This window comes from Stegastes partitus, unplaced genomic scaffold (genome assembly GCF_000690725.1).
Source record: "Stegastes partitus isolate 25-593 unplaced genomic scaffold, Stegastes_partitus-1.0.2 Scaffold893, whole genome shotgun sequence".
NCBI classification, from domain to species: domain Eukaryota; kingdom Metazoa; phylum Chordata; class Actinopteri; family Pomacentridae; genus Stegastes; species Stegastes partitus.
Window position 1 is genome coordinate 174970 of NW_007578624.1, and position 21007 is coordinate 195976.

The following is a 21007-nucleotide window of genomic DNA, read 5'->3' on the forward strand; positions in this document are numbered from 1 at the left end:
AGTGTTTCTGTGTGTGTGCTGTTGTCCACCTGTTATCTAGCAGTGGGACTGTTGTCACGGTGATTTCAGCAAAAACATTAGTTTAGTCAGCTTATTTTATGCCACATATCAGTTCCTGTTAATGGACTCATTATATCAGTAAAAATCTTTCTTTTGTGCAGCAAGATGACCTGATATAGATGTGATATAAATGTCCATAAATGTATGTACTTATTAAACAACTGTAGGCTTTATTGTCATTACTGGTTTGATAGTAGAACAGGTATTAAATTGGATTTTATGTGATATGCAAAATGTCTTTAAAGGTCTTACACTTAATTTGCTGACTAAGAAACATAATTAGCAAAATGTAGACATAATAATTTTCTATTGCAATAACTGTTACTCTGCATATATCATGTATTTTCCATGTATTTAAAACATTAATTGTGCTAAATATAGGAAACTGACACATCACATGCGATCCATTCATTTATATTCACATAACAATAAATTCAAAATAGAGAAGGTTTATTTTATTCTGTGTAGTAATTGAGTTAATTTCTTCTCTTTTTTCCCTAAATGATGATTACTGTGAAACATAGAACAACAGTCAGTTTTCTTTTTTTTTTTGGCAATTAGTCAGAAGCTAATTTGGCCCCAGAGGTACCAGATTGCATCTATTAATAATCATAAATAAGGGATGCCCTGCTTGCCAGAAGTTTAAGACGCTGACCACGGTGTCCCCAGTTTAAGTCTGGCCAGGGACCTTCTTTGCCTGTCATCATGCATTTTACCCTCGTTATTTTTATCACCTCTCTGTTGTAAACTGCATAATTAAAGCAAAAACAGCAGCAGCTCCACGCCTACGCCATGCTTACCTTTCTTAAAGCCTTTTTTGAATTTCACAACAGTTTTCCTCTCCTGTCCCTCCCTTCCTTGTCTTTCCCTGTCCAGCCGGAGTTGTCTGGAGCCGCCGTCCTCCACCAGGCCAGGAGGGATCAGGTAGTGGACGCCTGTCGAGTTTACAGCGCGTCCAGTCGTAAGCGGAGAGTCCTGACACCCGGAGACCTCAAACATCTTGTGGTGGACGAGGACCACGAGCTTATCTACTGCTATGTCCCCAAGGTGGCCTGTACCAACTGGAAGCGTGTTATGATGGTGCTCACAGGCCGAGGCAAATACAGGTGAGTCTAGTACCTGGTAGACAGTTAAAAGGCTAATAGACTTAGCAAAGGAGGGACCATTCATGGGCTGCAAGGTGGCGCAGTTGGTAGCACTGTTGCCTCGCAGCAAGAAGGTTGCCGGTTCGCGTCCCCGTGGGGGCACCGGGATCTTTCTGTGTGGAGTTTGCATGTTCTCCCCGTGGGTTCTCTGGCTTCCTCCCACACAGTCCAAAAACATGCTGAGGTTAATTGGTGATTCTAAATTGAATGTGAGTGTGCTTGGTTGTCTGTCTCTAAGTGTAGCCCTGCGATGGACTGGTGACCTGTCCAGGGTGTCCCCTGCCTTCACCCTAAGTCAGCTGGGATAGACTCCAACCTCCCCGCGACCCTCGTGAGGATTAAGCGGAGTATAGAAGTGTATAGATGATGGATGGATGGAGGCCATTCATTGTTGCTCTGACTGAAATTTCTAATGCAGCAGTTGATTCTCACTGTTTGTATGCTTCTGCTCCACAGTGACCCAATGGAAATCCCTTCCAATGAAGCTCATGTTCCCTCCAACTTGAAGACGCTGAATCAGTACAGCATCGCTGAGATCAACCACCGCCTCAAGAACTACCTCAAGTTCCTCTTCGTTCGCGAGCCCTTTGAGAGGCTGGTCTCTGCATACCGCAACAAGTTCACCCTCAAGTACAATTCCTCCTTTCACAAGCGCTTTGGCACCCGAATCGTCCGACGCTACCGCAAGAATGCCACACAGGAAGCCCTGCTCAACGGTGCTGACGTCAAATTCAAGGAATTCGCCGAGTACCTGGTGGATCCGGCCACGCAGCGTGACGGCCCACTCAACGAGCACTGGCAGACCGTCTACCAGCTGTGTCACCCGTGTCACATCCACTACGACATGGTGGGCAAGTATGAGACGCTGGAGGAGGACGCAAACTACGTGTTGCGGCTGGTGGGTGTCGGCGACTCTCTGCGCTTCCCGAGCTACGCCAAGTCCACTCGCACCACAGATGCCATGACGGCTCAGTTCTTCAGCAATATCAGCACTCAGCAGCAGGTCCAGCTCTACCAGCTTTACAAGTTGGACTTCCTCATGTTCAACTATTCCATACCCAGCTACCTGCGGCTGGACTAATGGAGGACAGAGGTGGGACTCTGCGAGTGGCTACCTTGTTTAAAGAGAGGCAACAAAAAGAGCGAAGAGCAGAATTTTTTTGGAAGCAAACTTGATTTAAAAAACTGTCGTACCTTACAGGTCTGAAATTGATATGTCAACAGGTGCTGAAAGATTAAGGGAATGCGTGCTTGTGTGGTTGTAAGTGGGAGGATGTCCAATCGGCAGATACAGAGGGCACTGATTGGACGAGAATGTGGGCTTAATGGACCAAACGCATGCAAAGAGAGAAATGTGTGGGCGAAGCAGGTCTTCAAGGTGTTTAGAAAGGGGAGCTTATCCTCAGAGGACGGACTTGAAGAGGGATTGTCCTGATGATGTTCCCTACGTGTTTAAACAAACTGCTGACAAATTAGACTGCTTCCGATTCTGCAAAGCAAACAGCGGCCTCGCACGCGCCCTGACCCCAATGCATCGTGGGAGCTAAGCTTATCTCCCCCTCCCCCCGATCAGTAGAGAAACTCCGTCAAATTGTAAAACACAGTTCATGTCCTTCTGCGCTGTCAGCGCGGTGAGTTAGCGCCCATTACCCTTGCCCTCATTAGATTCATACATTTCAGAGGGAAATTGGCTCATCACCGCCTCAAGGATGCCCTGTAATTGATGGCTACTGATTTCATTCTCAAGACCTCTACAGCTGTACCTGGTGGTGTCGCCTTCAGCCAAAAGTTTGAACAAAACAAATTGTCACTGCGTTCTGTCGATACGATGCTGGCAGAAGAGACTTCTTCTGTTACACCCTGAGGACTCGGTGAAATCAGAGACTCCTGCTGCAGCAGTGAAGTATGGAAGTGCTTAATAAACCATCGCCTGTAACACCAAACATCCCTAACAGTCTGAGCTACAGGACGAGGTTAGAAAGGTACGGGAGGGCTCATGTGGATGGGCTCACCAGCTGTGAGCCACAAGTCTGCCTGAAAGAAACGAGACGCCTGTGTGGTTGTGAGGAGGGTTAAAGGCACTGGATCTCATAACCACCAAGTCCTGCACAGGGGCTCAGTGGACACACCCAGGGCCACACCCACAAGGCCTGCTCCAACAACCAAACTTGTCTTTTAGTATATTAAGAGTATCCTTTTGTCTTCATGCTTATTTTTATTTTTATGGTTTTATGAATCATTGCTGCGAGCAGCAATAACTAAATACTATTTAATTTGCTTTGTTGTTTAACCTAAGAGAGAAAGATTTAATATTTGTTTTCCTGAGCTGATGAACATTTTAGGACATTTTTAAACTTGGACTGTTGTTAAGAGTTTTGTTTCATCATGCTGGCTTCTTTTTTCACAGTTTGCCTCTGATACATTATCAGTGCATCTCAGCGTTTCCATTTCTGAAGGTTGTATGTACACGTCCACCAGTGGCTTTGTCCTTCTGTGCCTGACATCGTCAGAGATTTATGGGTTAGTTTGCATTTACTGTTGTCAAACATTTGCTGCCAAAATGGCTGAGAGCCTCAGAGACCCACAGTCAGTGTTCAGTGCACATTCCTGCCATTAAGATCCCCCTCCTCACCTCCACCTCCACCTCCACCTCCACCTCCACCTCACACACAAGCAGAACATGAGAGCCGGCTGTGCACATATCAGCAGCGACTGCCCATCACAGAGTCAGACTGGACCCCATACTATACTGGGATTAATGTTAGCGATGCTAAGCAATGTCAAGGTTAATAACTACACTCCTCATCACACTGTGAATTGGATCACAGGCGGTTGTGTAAGCATCACACAGGACGGAGGGAGGGAACGTCTGACCTGCCTGCATCACACAGTTTGGTCAAAAGCACTCCAGCTTCAGAGTAAAAGAGACGTTTCTTGGAAAATCTGCATCTCTTTGTTGCACATGACTGAACCAGAAATATCTTAAGCATTTGTGCACACTATACCTCTCTCACTGTCTGTTACACCGAGATGAACAAAGCCCCAGTTTGAAGAGGGAAACTGGTGCTTGATTTCTGTAGCTCTGTTGGTATTGATAGTATTGAATGCACCAGACTCAGTGTAGAGAAATGTTAAAGTCCTTGGATCCCACAAGTACCAGACACTATGTGTGGCGACTGGTTAGTGATAATTTAATAACTTTGCCTGGAATTACGGGAATATGCATCACTAAAGAACAATATCAGCTGATTTAATGAGGGCCTTGAGGTGGGTCCCTTGTTACCTGATCTTAAGACCAGGATCTGAGGAGAGTCCCTTCAGTATAATTACCCTGGGACTGACTTTATGGTTCAATCTTTTGGAATTAAGTTGTGGTAATAGGAATGTTTTCACGACAAGGTATCAGCTGTATCCTATTCATCACTGTCTCTTGATCAGTGTCAAATGGAATTGACTCCAGCTCCCTGAAGGACTCTAAAAATGAGACGTAGGTGTCGCTAATAAATTGTTGGTTGGATGGATTGATAAAGGCTTTAAAAGTGGAGTATGCTTTTTTTTTAATCTAATACATTTTATGTCAAATTCAGTGAATATCTCCTCACGGTCCACTAGCTATCTGTTCTGTGTATGTGCTGGACAAAATATAGTTTCCTACACAGCCCTGGTTTTATAAATGAGAAACTAGCAAAGCTGTAGCAGCGTGCACGGTACAAGGGGAACAGGAGGAGAAACGATGGGGGAAAGGATGTCCCAACCTTTAAGGTGTGTCCTGATTTGTTAGCTAAAGCCCTTTTTAAGGATTTCCAGAAAAAGCACAGAAACAACATCCTTAGAACAACAGAGGAGGACTGACATGCAGTAGCCGTTACATAAGAGGTACGATCACAACATGAAGAACCACAATTACCCTGTTATGTAAAATGAGTACGCATAAAGACATAAATGTCAAGTTGAAAGAGTGCCCTGTGTACAAAATCCAGTTCGAAAGCTTTCATATTTTCAGCTGATGCTGTGCTAATGTGTTACATATTCCTTTATTCCTTTATGTCTAATGAAATTACCACACAGTCATCATGTGGCTGTTGTTTAAGCAGAGCTGTACAGTTGGTAACGCTGTCAGGGTTTTCCATTCAGCTTCTACCGACAAACAGATTGGTATTGTCACACTACATCATTACATTGAAGCTATTAGACTGAATAAAATGTCATTGGGTCATGTTTGAGCTACTCTGCTTCTTCACAGACTTTAAATATCAAGCTCACTTTACTCATCACTGCTAGTGCCACTCAAAATGTGAAGAGTAGTATAGTGTTGTATGTAGAGGGAGCTTTCCAACCCTGAACATGTCAACAGAATGTCATCAGCATTATCTGGTTGCAGCAAACCGGTGACGGACATGAGTGTTTGCTGGTCTAAAGCAAAAACATGCTACAGGGTTGCATTGTAGGACTGAGTGGTTACAGACTAAAGGTCAGGACATGCCACCTGCAGCTACTTCAGCGCTGACCATTTGTTTTTAAATGTCCCACAGTTGGGGCGTCCAGATAGCTCAACGGGTTGAGTGGGCGGCCCACATACAGGGGATGTGGTCCTCGACGCAGCGGCCGCGGTTCGATTCCAACCCCCCAAAAACATCTTTAAATGTCCCCCAGCTTTTTGGAAGTGCAATGTGAAAGGCCAGGAGTAGCACCTTTAAATTCAATCTGCAAATAAACTCTACAGCTTGAAATGTTTATAACAGGTAGTTTACTTTGATATCTTAATTCTAGACTGATATTTAGTTGGCTGCTGCTACAACTCCATGTTCCCTGTAAAGTTTCTCTAGTGGTAACTCCGTGTCTCTAAATGAAGCTGGTGTGTGAAATACCAGCATCACTGAGAGTCTGATGACCTTAGATTATAAATAGATGTATTTTCTATTTCCTTCAGGGCCACATTCTGGTGGTGTTTCAGCTGCAAACCTCCTCTTATAGCTTTTGAAGTATTATTACCGTACATGTGTGCACATGCCTGTGTGTGGGGTTATAATGAGAGAACAGCCTTATTTTTCCTTGTTTGCCCCCTCACAGACATCTGGCTCTAATAAAGCAGAGGAGCTACCAGCCGGGCCTGTAGCGCTGGCCCTCGTCCTCATGCAGAAACAATGGCTATATTCTCAGCACGGCCTCCTCCTGGGTCAGGAGCACAACAACACTCGCTGATGTTAATGCCACGCAGCATCTTACTCAGCAGTTGCAGGACGAGGCTCAGGCAGGCAACACCTCTCCACTTTAGCACAGTGTCTGAGGCTGAGCTTAAACTGCTCATTTAGCCCCCAGAATGGAAGAGCAACGATACACAAAGGACCTCTTAGCCTGCAAACAAGCCATTACAGAGATCTCTCCTTCTCCTCGCTCCATTTTCTCCTCTCCCACCTCGCTTCTAAAGTGGCCTCCTGTGTTAAGAAAAACACAAGCAAGTCGATGTCGATGATCCCTACTGTCCCTGCAGGGAAAGGGCCAGCTCAAACAAACAGAGCCGCTAAAAAAATGTCCGCAGGGATTCAAACAAGCACTGAGAGGCCTCAGCGGACTCTCTGCCCAGGATAAAAACCCAGCAGCCTCATTGGAGTGTTTTCGTCCCTATTCTTAACTCCACCGTCTGCATGAGAGCTGCTCACTGGCCAGCCCTGTCCCTCTGTAGGAGTGTTTATATTCAAGTCAAGCCGACGGCTGTATTTATGTTGTTTTGGAACGACGTCTACTGTTAGACTGAACTACATATTTGCTTTTTTTTTTGCTGAAAGGAACACAGGAAGTCTTCTAGACATATCTGACAGTGTTTTCCCCTCAAGGAGGCGTGAGTGACGTAATATGTGCTTATTTTGTTATTGACGCACATTTTGTAAATAGAGTAAAGAGTAAAGTCACAGGCAGGGAAACACTTAAAGTGATGGTTCAACATTTACGACATTTGCATTCTTGCTGAGAATTACATTAGAAGATTGATTTTACTCATCTGTGTCCATCTGTTGTATATGGAGCTACGGCTATGAGCTAGTTAGCTTAGCATTGACTGGATGTGTTATGAGATGAAAGATAAGTCAACAATTCAGAATAGCAAAATAAGAAAATAAGAAGAAGCAAAAGTCAAAATGTATAAACAGACAAATAATTTAGTGAATAAATGAAATCAAAAGACTTAAAATGTAGATCTTGGGTTTGGTTTTAAAAACATCAACATTCTCAGCTGTCCTCAGGTCTTGAGGAAATTTGTTCCAGAGATGCGGCCCATATTAACAGACTTTGGCTCTGACTTTAGATCTATTAAAAGGTCACTACCAAAAGACCTGAGGGTTCTAGAAGGTTCACAGGATTCAATAAATGCGTAGAACTAAGACAATACAGGGCTTGGAAACCAATAAAGGATCCAAAAATTAATTCTAAAGCAGACAAACAGCTCGTGCAGAGACTAACATTGGTGTATTGTGTTCTCTAATCAACTTAATCAACTTACATGCAGTTACTCATAGCAGTGGACTTATGTCCTCACCCTAATGCCATTTATATTGTAAGATCAACAACTTTAGAACAGCTTCACTTGGAACAACTGTTCCTTGTTTTGTTATTTTATTTTACATCAAAAAGTTTATTCTACGTGTGTCCTCATGCTGTCCTTCTACACAGCAGTCATGCCTGTAGAAACAAGGATAAAATGAGTGACCAAAGAAGTGACTATTTGGTCTACAGACATGTGTCCAGCAGGAATAACAATCAATCAGTTGTCCGATGATGATGCCTCTTCTGCAGAACTGAATTTCTATTTTTGCTTTTTAAATACGTTTCACCTTCATCCAAACGACAAAATGTGTCACTCAGCGTCTCATCCAGCACGAACCAAGTCCAGCTGTTTTCTCTTAAAGCTCTTAAGATTACTGGATGAATGAAAGTCTACACAGATATGTCACTACAATAAAAATAAATTAATAAACAAACAACATTTTAGGGCAATCGTTTGTTAAGCCATTAGGTGTTGTCACATGAGATGTGTCTCCCAACACATCCAGAGTTCACATTGCATTGAATTTTCATTGGCTGTTTCCACTCCAATGCTAAGCTAACGTGCTGCTAGTTGTAGTTATAACAAGAGTGATACAAGTAGGGCAGCAATCTTCTTGTCTAACTCTCAGCAAGACAGCAGAAAAGTGTCCTCCCTAACCTGCAACACTACATCTTTACATCAGAGGATATCTACGGAAGGCGCTTTGTACAGCTCCACAGGGTTTATTATACCAGACACACAATATCTGAAAGTATATTTGAAAGCTTATCACATTTCATATCATCAGCACGGAGGGACAAAGCCACGACAGGTTTTTTTTTCACGCTCCTTCTCTGCCTGCTACGTCGGACATATCTACAGTCCCGGTGCAGGATGTTTTTGTACAGTGTAGACATGATGTCATTCATTCTGCTGTTGTTGTTTTTTTTGAGCTGTATGTTTGGATGTGATATCGATTCATTACTTTTGGTTGCCTCACACACACACAGACACACACTGCCATTGTGTGGCACTCTTGTTTCTCTGTGCCTTTCACTCACAGCAGCACAGAGACGCTGAAAAGACGCAGAGCAGCTCGTCTGTGTGGTCACCTCCGGCGTCAGAAATCAGAAAACGATTGGAGCCACTTAGACCTGAAACGATTCTACACTCCATTTAACGTTTGTTTCTTATAGAGGAAATAATTACAAAATTGATTTTCTTTAATCTAACGTCTGCTTTAGAAGTGTAGAATTACCATGGCACTGCTCAAAGATCACGGAGGATGACTTCGTAGGTACAGCTGACAGAGAAAGGGTTTTATTTTTACAGCTTTTATTCCAGCTTAAAATGAATATTGCTGCTGATTCGGTTAGCTAGTTTTGTCGTCTACACAAACTTTTGACAGAAGGGAGGACATGCAGCAGCAACCCACAGATCACACGTACAGCGACACCTGTAAGGATGTGTTTTTGACTTGAAGAGAACTCCATTCACACTCCCAAACTTCACTTTGCACATGACACAGTCCCACAGTACTTACACACACACACACGTATCCATACAATCTCTGCAATGTAACACAGTGGAGCTTCTGCAGAGGCCCATGCCAGACGTTTAACGAGCTGAGAAAAGCTCCGAGTCCCCTCCTGTCTCCTGGGCCTCAGGTCATGTTCACACTCATGTGGCTGAATGTTCTCAAACACAGGTAGGAACAGTGCCATGTTTGAGGGAAGAATGCTTTAACGTAATTGTCATGTGACCCAACTTTGAGAATCTTGACTTGCACTTTTTCTTCAGACAAGCTCCAAACACAGCAGAAAGAACCTTTCAAAAAACTGTCAAAGGTCTCGTTGTGCACATCAAAAAGGAGCTTTCTTTAGGAGGCAATCTGAGCTGGTTACAATTTGGATCATAATTTAGGCTTTTGGTCACTAAATACAAAAATAGAATAAATAGAATAACGGGGGATATACACCAGCAGGCACAGGAACTAAAAGGTTGTCAACAGTTTACCCAGGTGTTATGTAAACCTCTTTATTTAGAGGTCAAACTGCAAGTGACTCAGCTGTAGACTAGTAATGTAATCCCTTGTTGCACAGAAAAACTGTGTCCATAAATACAGCAAGTGAAAATCTACCTTCTGTAACAGTCTGGACCTGTGCTCACTCTGATTTAAAGCCCACTTTTCATATTCAGCTCTTCAAACAGGCCTGTTGTTGTGCTTAATGAGGGCTTTTTGGTATTGATCAAAACAGCCGACCAATCAAAACAATAGATCTATAAAAGATGGATGTAGTCTAAGGTGAAAACAACACAAAGTGCCTTCAATGTGCATTCTCTCTGACAGCCAGCAGGGGGCGACTCTTCTGGCTGCAAAGAGAAGTCTGATTGTATAGAAGTCTGTAAGAAAATGAGACTAACTCTCTCTTGATTTGTGGCCTCAGTAAACATCTTCCTCATGAGTTTATGGTCTCAGTCGCTAGTTTCAAGTTTCCCTCAACACACCACGATAGCATAGCACTGTGTACAATGAAATAATCCTGGCAGAGCATTCACAAAATCAGACAACGTTTTAAAAGTACAGTAGGAAATGAACAAATAGAAAATATAAAGATCTAGTAGAAACATAGAATGCACTCTATGAAAACAGTAATACAGCTTGTTGTGGTGAGGACCAGCATGATGTTCATTTAGTAAATTATAGTTTGCAGTAAAACCATTTAGAGTAAGATAGAGAACAAAGCAGAGAAGGACTGCATTCTGACAGGCAGGTTACTACTGCAGCACCATGTGTACTGTCCTCATCACTTCTTGTTTCTTAACTGGAGTTTGGCAAAGTTTAGGCACCAAAACTACTCGGTTAGGTTCAGGAAAGGATCTTGGCTTCATTTAAAATACAAACCGTCACCATGTTCACCACATTACAACCATCTTTTTTGTCCACTCAGACACACAGCTGCAAGAGGCTGCCGATGTTATATTACCGTCTGTTCATCAATGATCAGAACGGATGGTAGTGTGTCTACTGAGCCTACAAGAAGGTAGAGGAGGTCCCTCCAGGCCAATGTGGGAACGACGTGTTTAAAAGTCACGTTTCCTGCCCTGTTGTCGTGTTGTTGCCATGTTCCAAGAGCAGGTAACTTGGTAGAAACAGTGTTATGATCACCAATAGATAATTGTGTCCGAGTGTACACAGCTAAAACCCAAGTTACATTAAACTGAAACTGTCCTTTAAACAAGCTGCTACAGGTCCAGAAAACTTTCTGCCCTGTTCGAAAAGTTCTGAGCAGAGCAGGATGTGAACAGTGGGACACATTTAACTGATGTTCTCAGAGTGGGTGGAAGGTTTCTTCCATGTGAACAGAGGTTTCAGATTTGTCCACATTACTGTGGCCGTGGCCTCAGCTGTCCTGCCAGCTCTCCAGTGTCTCTGTGCTGCCCTGACATCATGTACGTCCTCCTGCAGAGGTCACACACCTCCGTGGTGTCCAGCTGCCTCCCGGGCTGTCAGACGGCCTGATGCTGCTGTGATCTGTACAGTGATGTGTGTGTGTGTGTGTGTGTGTGTGTGTGTGTGTGTGTGTGTGTGTGTGTGTGTGACCTTTGAAGGAATGATCGGTGGCATCTCATCCTGATTTTATATCATGTCATCAGCGTTTTTCACCATGCGCGTTAAATGCTTTTGTGCTGTATCTCCATAGAAGTGAGGTGGCTGGATGGTGGCTGTGTGTAGGTGGTGTGTGTGTGTGTGTGTGTGTGTGTGTGAGTGTGTGTTAACACTGTGCTGTACCCGCTCTGCCTTAGAGGGATGGTCTCCAAGGAAGGCGAGACACTCATTCTAACATGCGCCATTTATTTATTTATTTATTCTCAGACAACCTCCCATACTGCTTCCTCGCTATTACCATGGCAACACACCTAAACTCTCTGTATCTGACTTTTCCTCCCGGGACAGCCTCTCGCTGTTCTGTTTTACTCCGTTCATTTTCAGGCGTACTTACCGAAACCATGAATAATTGACTGTGTACTGAACACTGAGTGTGGGAGAGTGGTGTGGATCCTCCAGCAGCGCGACCCGCGGTTCATTCTGTCTGATGTTTTCACAATAAAATAACACTGAAACTCACAGTGCCTCCTACTGCTTCTTTCGTGTGGATGTCAAATATGCAACAGAGCATAGCTGCACATGACCTCTGACTCAGAAAATTCTATGCAGCACTTAAACACACCGTACAGAACGAGACCCTGAATTCATCTCACATGGTCTTGACTGTGAGTGCTGGTATTGTAATGTATGTATAGTAGGTTTGCTCAAGCCAAAAGGATGTTAATAATATGGTAATTTTCAGCCTCTCTGTTATGATCTAGTAATTCAATCTTGAGCAGCAGGACACTACAGCAGCATCTAGAGTCTGTGCTGAAGTAAAAGTACCAATACTACACTGCAGGAGTACTCCCATTGCAAGTTAAAGTACTACATTTCCACTGAAAATGGTACATACGTAGAAGAAGAGAACTATCCATCCATCCATCATCTCTACACCTTAATCCTCACCAGGGTCATGGGGGGCTGGAGCCTATCCCAGCTGACTCAGGGTGAAGGCAGGTTCACCTGGACAGGTAACCAGTCTATCACAGGGCTACACTTAGAGACAGACAACCAAGCACACTCACATTCACACCTACGGACAATTTACAATCACCAATTAACCTCAACATGTTTCTGGACTGTGGGAGGAAGCTGGAGAACCCGGAGAGAACCCACACTGCACGGGGAGAACATGGAGACTCCACGCAGGAGGATCCTGGTGTCCCCACTGGGACACGGACCGGCGACCTTCTTGCTGCGAGGCAACAGTGCTAACCACTGAGCCACCTTGCAGAGAAGAGAAATATGATCAAGAAAATGTATTTAAAGTATTTAAAAGTACTCACCTCAGAATAATGTCCCCTGTTACTGTATTTATCTTACATATGATGATAATAATATCACTAATGCGTTCATGTTAAAGCTGTATTTCAGTGTAGTTGCTGAAGGTGAAGCAGATTTAAACTGTCTTCTGATTTATTTCAGACTCATCTCCTGATCATTTTCTAGGTTGTCCTGTTTAGTCAACCAATACATTCCAGTTAAAATTATTTAAACATTCAGCAAACAAATCATCATTTACAACAAGCTGAATCTGTAACGTCATGTTTTTTTGTTTTTACTTCGTAACAACAAAAATGACTCACAAAGTAAAGTTTTCTGTCAGTTTGAGCAGTTAGTGAATGAACTAGTGGCTCCAGCTGTACCGTATAACAACAAAGCTGGTGTGTATGTTTCGTACATAAAATCCTAATTTATCAAGTAACTAAAGATAAATGTAGTGCAGTAAAACACATTTTGTTTCTTTCTTAAATGTCATCCAGCATACAAGCAGCATGAAAAGAAAACACTCAAGGGAAGTTGAAGTAGTCGCTGCACTGCAGCAGGTGTCCCGTCACTCCCTCCACCATCCAGCACCACCAGCCCCATCTGTGGCTCCATCACAGATTCACCACGTTTCACTGACGTGAACTGATCCAACCGACCAGCTGTCTTGATTTATAAAACTGAAGCACCGCAGTGGCTGAAATGGACAAATTATCACGTCTGATTCGTTGTCATTTTGTGTTATGACACGCCGCTGTGATGAACACATTGTGTGTGTTTTTCAGAGCACAACTGAGTGGATACGTTTCACTCTCAGAATTCATAAATATAGTCAACAATCTGGCATAAATAAGGTGCACTACATTGTAAACAGGCAGCTAGTTAGACACAGACAGAGATGTATTTGTTCTCATTATATAAAAACATTTTACTGAAAACTACAGTAATGAAAATCTAAAATTATATTTTCACTGCGTCCAAAATAAAGGATTTATTTCGGTCAGTATAGCACTTCAAGAACACAGCATAGACATGTTGCTGCATTAAAGCAGCTTCTGCAAAACACAAATACCTCAAATTGTGCTTGTGTAAATATAGATTCCATCACAGTGAACATATCAAGAAAACACAAATTGTTAGCCTCATAGCATAATTGCCTGCGTAATTTTTTTGTCAAATTGAGATATTTGCCAAACTTTACTCTCCTATCACTTCTGCATCATCCTGTCTTTCTACCTGTGTCATTGGCCAATCACATCTGGTTGAATGTACCGTTAAAAAATCAATAATAAATACCAATGTCATTTCTAAAAATTGTGTTTTTTCTCATTTCCCAAAAACATGAAAATATGACGTAGGCAAGTATGCTATGAGGCTAACGAAATGTTTTCATCATTCAGGGTGATGCTGGTCCAGTGTTCAGTCTCTTCCTTTTCTGTTGCATTTCAAACCAAATCTTTGGGCCACAAAACCAAAACAATGGCTATAAGACACTAAAGATCCACAGAAACGAGGAGTCGGGTGATAAATCCGTGGGTGCTCCACTGCTACATCTCTCCATACAGCCGTTTGATCTGTTGCATATAAAAAACTGTTCATAAGTGCAGATGTAAGTTATACACAATATGTGTGTGTCTCGGTGAGAGGTTTTAAATTTCTCATTATGACTGTTCTGTGCTGGCGGCAAAACGGAAACCATATGTGCATAAAAGGATTACGATGATCAGAAACAATAAGCAATGAACTAGGAAATATGTTTTTGTGTGATTTCAGTAAACCGATCTTTTTTATATTTTCATGTAAAGTAGAAGAAACTAAGTGCTTCTTTTAAAAAAGCACAACAACAAGAAAAACTGTCATCACAACCTGAAGGCATCCGACTAATCAGATAACTGGGCGAGCACAGCCCTCTAGTTAATACCGGTCTGGAGGCTGCTCCATTTGAGCCTGAGCTGTAATCTGCCTGTGATGCACCTGCTGGTTCTAAGTCCTGCTCATTACAGCTGCAGCAGCTGTGTTTGTATCTCCGCCTGCGTCTGCGTCTCCACTTCACTGCAGAGACCCCCATCTTTCTCATTACGCCAGCGCTGAGCTCTGCCGCTCTCTGTGGTTCCTTTAAAGTGGCCTGCTTTAAAGAAACGGCCCCGGGTCCAAAGAACACCACATGAAGAAAGACAAAAAAGAAAAATCGCTCTCATCCATGAACACTGCAGACTGGCGTGTTATTAGTAAAATACACAACCCACTGACTGACCTTCTGTGGCCTCCACAATCTGTGTGTCACAGTGTAGGAACCGCAGGCCAAACGTTAACCCTTTAACAAACCTCTTCCTCCTCTATTACGAGTTTCTTTTGCTTTTTTGTTTTTTTTGACACAACTGCATATTTTAAAGACTTTTTTTTTCATGCTCGTCCAGCTTCACTGGACAGCTAACGATGCAGAGGAGTGAAATGTGTCCAAGCCTCCCAGCCAGATGAGGACTCTGGATGCTGTGGTTAGATACTGACTGCCTCTGGGCCAAACTGGACACTCCTCTGAGGAGTGATGTAGAAAAGAGAAGCTCTGAGCTAAAGCTCTGTAAGTCCTTCAAAACAATTACATATGAATACAAATAGATGGAGACGGATGAATTAGTTTGAGTGTTTTTCTGTGAACACACTCTGTAGTAACTCTGAACACATGCAGCATGTTTTCCATCATCATTTGAACAAACTGTTCATGGTTTTACATGCTGACACTTTAATAAATGAAATTTGACTAATTACCATTTACTGTCATTTAGTGAAATGCACCAATTAGCACATCTCACATGTTAACTAGACGGATTTAGAAATGCTGGAAAGCAGCTTTTGTTCCTTTCCTCCTGTTTCCAGTCCTTATGCTAAGCTAAGCTAAGCTAAGCTATCCATCCCTTCACTGTAGCCTCATATTTGTTGTACATGTGTGACAGTGGGCTTGATCGTCTCATTTAATCTCACCTAGAAGACGACGAAATACATTTTCAAAAATATTGAACTTTAGCAGCTAAAGGTCCACATATGTTTCCTCAGGATCTGGTGGAGACCAAAACTTGAACTAAAAGGGATTATAGTCATGACCCCCCAGCCTCAGGTCCAGCTCTTGCCTGTCTCCCTCTTTCTCTGTCTCTCAGCCCTCCATCAAGGACAATCACCCTCAGCTGCTACTCTGGATTCACCTGTTCACTGTCCCCACAGCTCCTATAAAGACTCAGCTCATTCCACCTCACCCTACCAGACCATAGCCATTCCCTCTGCTTGTGTCTGTCAGTCTCTGCTCCGTCTCCAGCCTGCATTCACCCGGCCAGCTATCTCCTGCCACTGGTTTCATCCTGGATTCCCTGAGCCTGTCTGCCCCTTCTGTTTGCCCCCCTTCTGTGAGTATCCCCATTTGTTTGAGTAGCTCAGTTTTTTATCTTTGAATTCATTAGGGTTTTTTTTTTTTTTTTTGAGTTTTCTAGGTTTTCTGTAGTTTTTTTGCCCCGTTCTGTTTCCCCCCCTCTGTTCATTACCTCCCTCTATATTGGTTTCAGTTTATCTATCCTTTAATAAAGCCCTCTGTGGTATTCACCTGTCTGCCTGTGTCTGCGCCTGGGTTCTCAGTCCCCCTCCTTCGTGATAATTATATTGGCCACCTGCTAGCAGCACAGCTCTAAATGAATGATAATGTTGCTTCCTAACTGTCAGACATGTAAAGAAGCAAGCGCACGAGTGATGATACAGTCAGCTGTTGCTCTTTTCTTTTGTTAATGAGCTGCAGCAGATTTTAAAACCCTGCGCCAAGAATCAACAGGTGAGGAGGACAAGCAATAATAAAACAACACTGAAGAACTTTGTACAACAGCCACATTAAAACCATGACCCTTTTTGTCTTTGCATATAAATCTCAAGCTACCTGAAATGGCCCGTCACTGTCCAGGCTTACTGTCAGACGGCCTCCTGTAATAGCTGCTTGTCCATTAATTACAGCCTCAGTAGTCTGATCCTCGGCTGTGCATGTTGAGGTGACCTTGAGCCTGGTTTGACACTCAAACAAAAACTTTCCAGTGGTGATCAGGCACCGTGTGTGTCCTCTTCAGGTGGAACAGCACTCTGTCAGTGCAGTCGTTTACTGTGGTTATTAATGCTGGCCTCAAATAGAACTGCTGACAACCCTGTTCGTCTCCTGCACAGCACCACTGTAGTGGTGGTGCCGCCATGTAATATGCAAACACTCCTCGTGCTCGGCTGTAAACAAGGCCCACTGGAATGACAGGAAGTGGTCTTGTTGTTTTGATGGGAGACCCGGCGTAGCCACTTGCCTGACCCTTCCTCAGCACACACACACATTCAGACACACACACTTGGCAGAGTTCCTCCTCCTGGCTGACCTTGTGGTCCTGACTCTGAAATACACATTGCCCTTCCTACCCTCTCCAACTATACACCCTGTCATTAGAGGGAGGCCAGCAGCAACTGGTGTGTGTGTGTGTGTGTTTGAGTAAAGGCTGGAAAAACAGAAAAGCAGGTTTATATTCCTACCAAGAAAACCCTAAAGGGAGGGAGGCAGGTTTCCTAAACAAGCTGCTGGTTCCATAGTTTAGAATAGTGCTAGTTTAAGCCCAGTGCTGAATTCATTGGCTCAGTTTCCAGAGAAAAGATTAGAGTTAGTTCAGGACTAAATGAGGTCTCAGAATAAACCTCCAAGAAACCAGACGCGATCATATCTTACTGTGACATTAGAGCAGTCATGTGGGTTATTTCTGTTTCAGTCAACATGTGCACCACTAATGTGAGCGGTTTAAGCCGTCCTCATAGCGACGCTCATGTTAGCTTTCGATGCACGCTGTGTGGAAGTAAAATCAAGGGTCAGAAAGGTCACGGGTTGAGGTCAACAAGAGCAGAGACACGGTTTTGTCTTTGGAGAGTCGGCCTCAGGTTTCTTACATGGTATGGTGCTACAACCCAGCTCAAGGAAAGGGAAAAGGGAACTTAACAGAACCAGATGTAATTGGTTTTAAAAGTAACATTTATTTATTTACAGGAGTTGATGATACAAAAACTGAGGGAACAGGGCATAACGGTGCTCTTTAACTTAAACACCCAAACAAAAGCTCTTATAACTAAAAACCTGCTGCCAAACAAAACAAAGGAAAAACCAACTGAATAACAAAAAGGGTTCAAAATCAAAGTATACCAAATCAGCACCTACTTTACTGAAAATAAAAAAACAATCCCTACCAAGCCCTGTCCCAGAACAGCTTTAGGAAAAGAAAGTGCCTCTGCATAACAAAAAGGTTCTCCTGTGAAATCAGGCACTGGTGCGCTGGATACAGCCACCCCGTCAATTTAGACTCCTCCACTTAAATAGGCCGTTGTCATCAGTTGGTGGGTCTTGATTGGAAGTCCCGCGTGATTGGCCTGGCTCCGCCCATGTGCCCTGGTCCAATCCACCACCGGCAACGGCACACTGACATCTCCACAAAAAAAAGAAAAAGACACAACAAAGAAGGACGGGCCAGCAGCCGTAACATATGACATAAGGTTTAACGTACAACCTGTTTACAATGAGCAAACAGGAAAACGTTGTTCACTGTAAATGCTGTTATGTTTGTATTGGGGGAGACAGGACTGGGACGCTCCCCCCATGCTGAGTCGGGCCTTCTGCATTGCAATGATGTCATTACATTCGCCATATTGTGAACAATAACACATTTACAGACGGCCCAGCAGTGTGGTTGCTATCCTGTCCAAGGGCAGAACTCAGGGAGACTAAAATATCCCTGACAGCATATAAGTTAGCTTAGCATGCTACTTGGCTTAAACCAGAGTCGTTATAAAGATTCATCACTTCAACAATCCTGAATATAAATTTATGGAAGAATTCTGTAACGTAGCTGTTGTTTAATGGACACAAACACAGTGACGTGGAACTGTGCAGAACAGGAATATAACCTGTGGGAGGAAACACTTTATAAACCTTATTGTTTTTATTGCTTTGTATCAGATTAGACTGGTGATTTCTATTCTATCCCTGTGACCATTCAAATGACAGTTATGGCTCTCTATCCATTCATTAAGACAGGAGTCTGGTCCGTTACAGATGTGTGGCCCTCACTGACCAGCGTTAGCGTGGTCTGAAAAGAAGGACACATGCAGGAAAACGGCGACCAGAAGATGTACTGTGATCGTAGTGAGTGTAAAGTGTAAAACAGTACATGGTGTTGTGACATTTTTTGTGTTTTTATTACACCGGTAGTGTTTGGGGAAAATTTGCGCTCGTTGCTAAGGCAACCCTGTTAGCACCGTAGACCCGGAAGAGATCCGTCCTACTGAGTCTGTAATGTTTTTGTGTGTACAAAAAGATATATATATATATATATATATATGTATAAAGTAGGGCTGCAGGGTGGCGCAGTTGGTAGCACCATTGCCTCGCAGCAAGAAGGTCGCTGGTTCGCGTCCCGGTGGGGGCACCGGAATCTTTCTGCATGCGTCTCCATGTTCTCCTCGTGCAGCGTGGGTTCTCTCCGGGTTCTCCAGCTTCCTCCCACAGTCCAGAAACATGTTGAGGTTAATTGGTGATTGTAAATTGTCCATAGGTGTGAATGTGAGTGTGCTTGGTTGTCTGTCTCTAAGTGTAGCTCTAGTGAGGATTAAGCGGTGTATAGAGAATGGATGGGTGGATTATTATTCTATAAAGACAGATTTTTTTCTACTTAGTAATTTTAAGCAACATTAGGTGGGCCGGGCCCCACTGGCCCCATTGGCCCCACATGCAGAGACATCACTGGGCACCACACATGCACTGAAAAAAAAGAAGAGCCGCTTTAAGCAAGTAGCGTTACTTAAATGAGGACTAAGTCAAATCCAATCTAAACCATTAGACACTAAGGTCTCAATTTAATCTCCGTCCACAATGTTTATGCAGTTTTACTGCAGAAATCTAACTGATCTTTTCAATTTCCTTCATGCCTGGTCAGACGGAAGCATTAAGCCTTAATGCGATAAAGTGTCAAGTTCAGATAAGATCTAACTAAACATCAGACACTTATCATGTGTCCTCCTACCAGAAAACTTGCTGTACAGGGATATAATGACATTTGCGGACCGTGCAGAGGAATTTGAACGCTAGCGTGAAATCTGAACTGACGTACAGCAGAAAATAAATGTGATAAGATGGTTTTCATGCCTCGTTATCACACATAGCATCAGCTTCCCATGACTGGAATAAGCAGACTTGTGACCAGAATGCTGTGGGTTGAGGTTCACACCAGCAACCTCGAAAAAAAAAGCAAATATCCTGCCCTTGAGCAAGGTAGCTCCTCAGCAGCTGCTGCACACTGGTCAGCAGTATAGAGCTGTCAGTGCATAAGGGTGAGGGAGGGTTTTGCTGTAAAACATTACACATGGTTAGTCAATTTTTATTCCATAAAGATGAAAAGTGTTGGCAGGATTTGCAGAGAGAATGGATTATCTGATGTGGTGATAAATCAGCTGCTGATTTACACAAACGATGACATTTAGAGTTGAGGGCTAAATGAACAGAATAGGCGGATTGCGGCACTCACATCTCAGGCATTTTGTATCCTGCATGAGGGTAATGTTGCCATAAAAATGTCATCAGTCATAAAGAGGCAGAATTTACAGTGTAAGATGGCCCAGTGGTCAGAGAGGAGGCCAAAATGGGAGAAGCTGTCCTAACAGCTGGCTTGTACAATATGCTGCAATATCGGGCTGATCCATGAGAGATGAACTGACCAAATACATACATCCTCCTGAATTCTTCTGGCTGTTCAGCATCCAAGCTTCAAGTAGCACCACCTACTGTAGTATGAAAGGACAAAGAAAGAGTTCTGGTTTCTAAAGTTCCTCTAAATCCACTAGATGCCAGTTTCTGCAAAATCCTCTCCCTGTTACTGTCAGTGTGTGAGCTGCCAACGTCGTTTCTGAAAGAATCATTTAACACATAAAGAGTCTTTTGGTAGAGGTATGAAAATTTAGCCATAAAGAGGATATAAAGTCGCTCCCTGATCACTCATCAAACTCCTGCAAGTTCAACTCTGTGTATCAAAGTTCCATCACACAACAGTGAGCTGTGAGAATGGAACAAGTCAGTCTGAAGAAAAGTAACGACACAGAAGTCCCACGTTATCAGGAGAGTCAAATATCTGCAGGCAAATGCAGCTACAAAAACACTGCCTGGCTACCTGTCTGGTGCTCTAGAAATTTCAGGATGGTAAACACTGTGATGACCAACATGAGCCTTCTCCTCCACGGTAACATCAACATGCTAAGATGTTCAAACCAGCAGTTATAACCCACTAATGTTTAGCTATATGATGTTTACCAGTTAGCATGCCAAGA

At 43.3% G+C, this 21007-nt stretch overlaps 1 protein-coding gene across 2 annotated transcripts in view; it reads left to right on the forward strand.

Annotated features, from left to right (window-relative positions):
• The window catches only part of chst11 (carbohydrate (chondroitin 4) sulfotransferase 11), a 123000-nt gene extending 111146 nt beyond the window's left edge, over nt 1-11854 (forward strand). For both annotated transcript variants that reach the window (XM_008293538.1, XM_008293539.1), the window contains exons 3-4: nt 937-1166; nt 1662-11854. In XM_008293538.1, the coding sequence (XP_008291760.1) occupies nt 937-1166; nt 1662-2286 (855 nt within the window). In that variant the 3' untranslated portion in view covers nt 2287-11854. The remainder of the gene's footprint in view (nt 1-936; nt 1167-1661) is intronic.
• Nucleotides 11855-21007: the final 9153 nt, after the last annotated feature.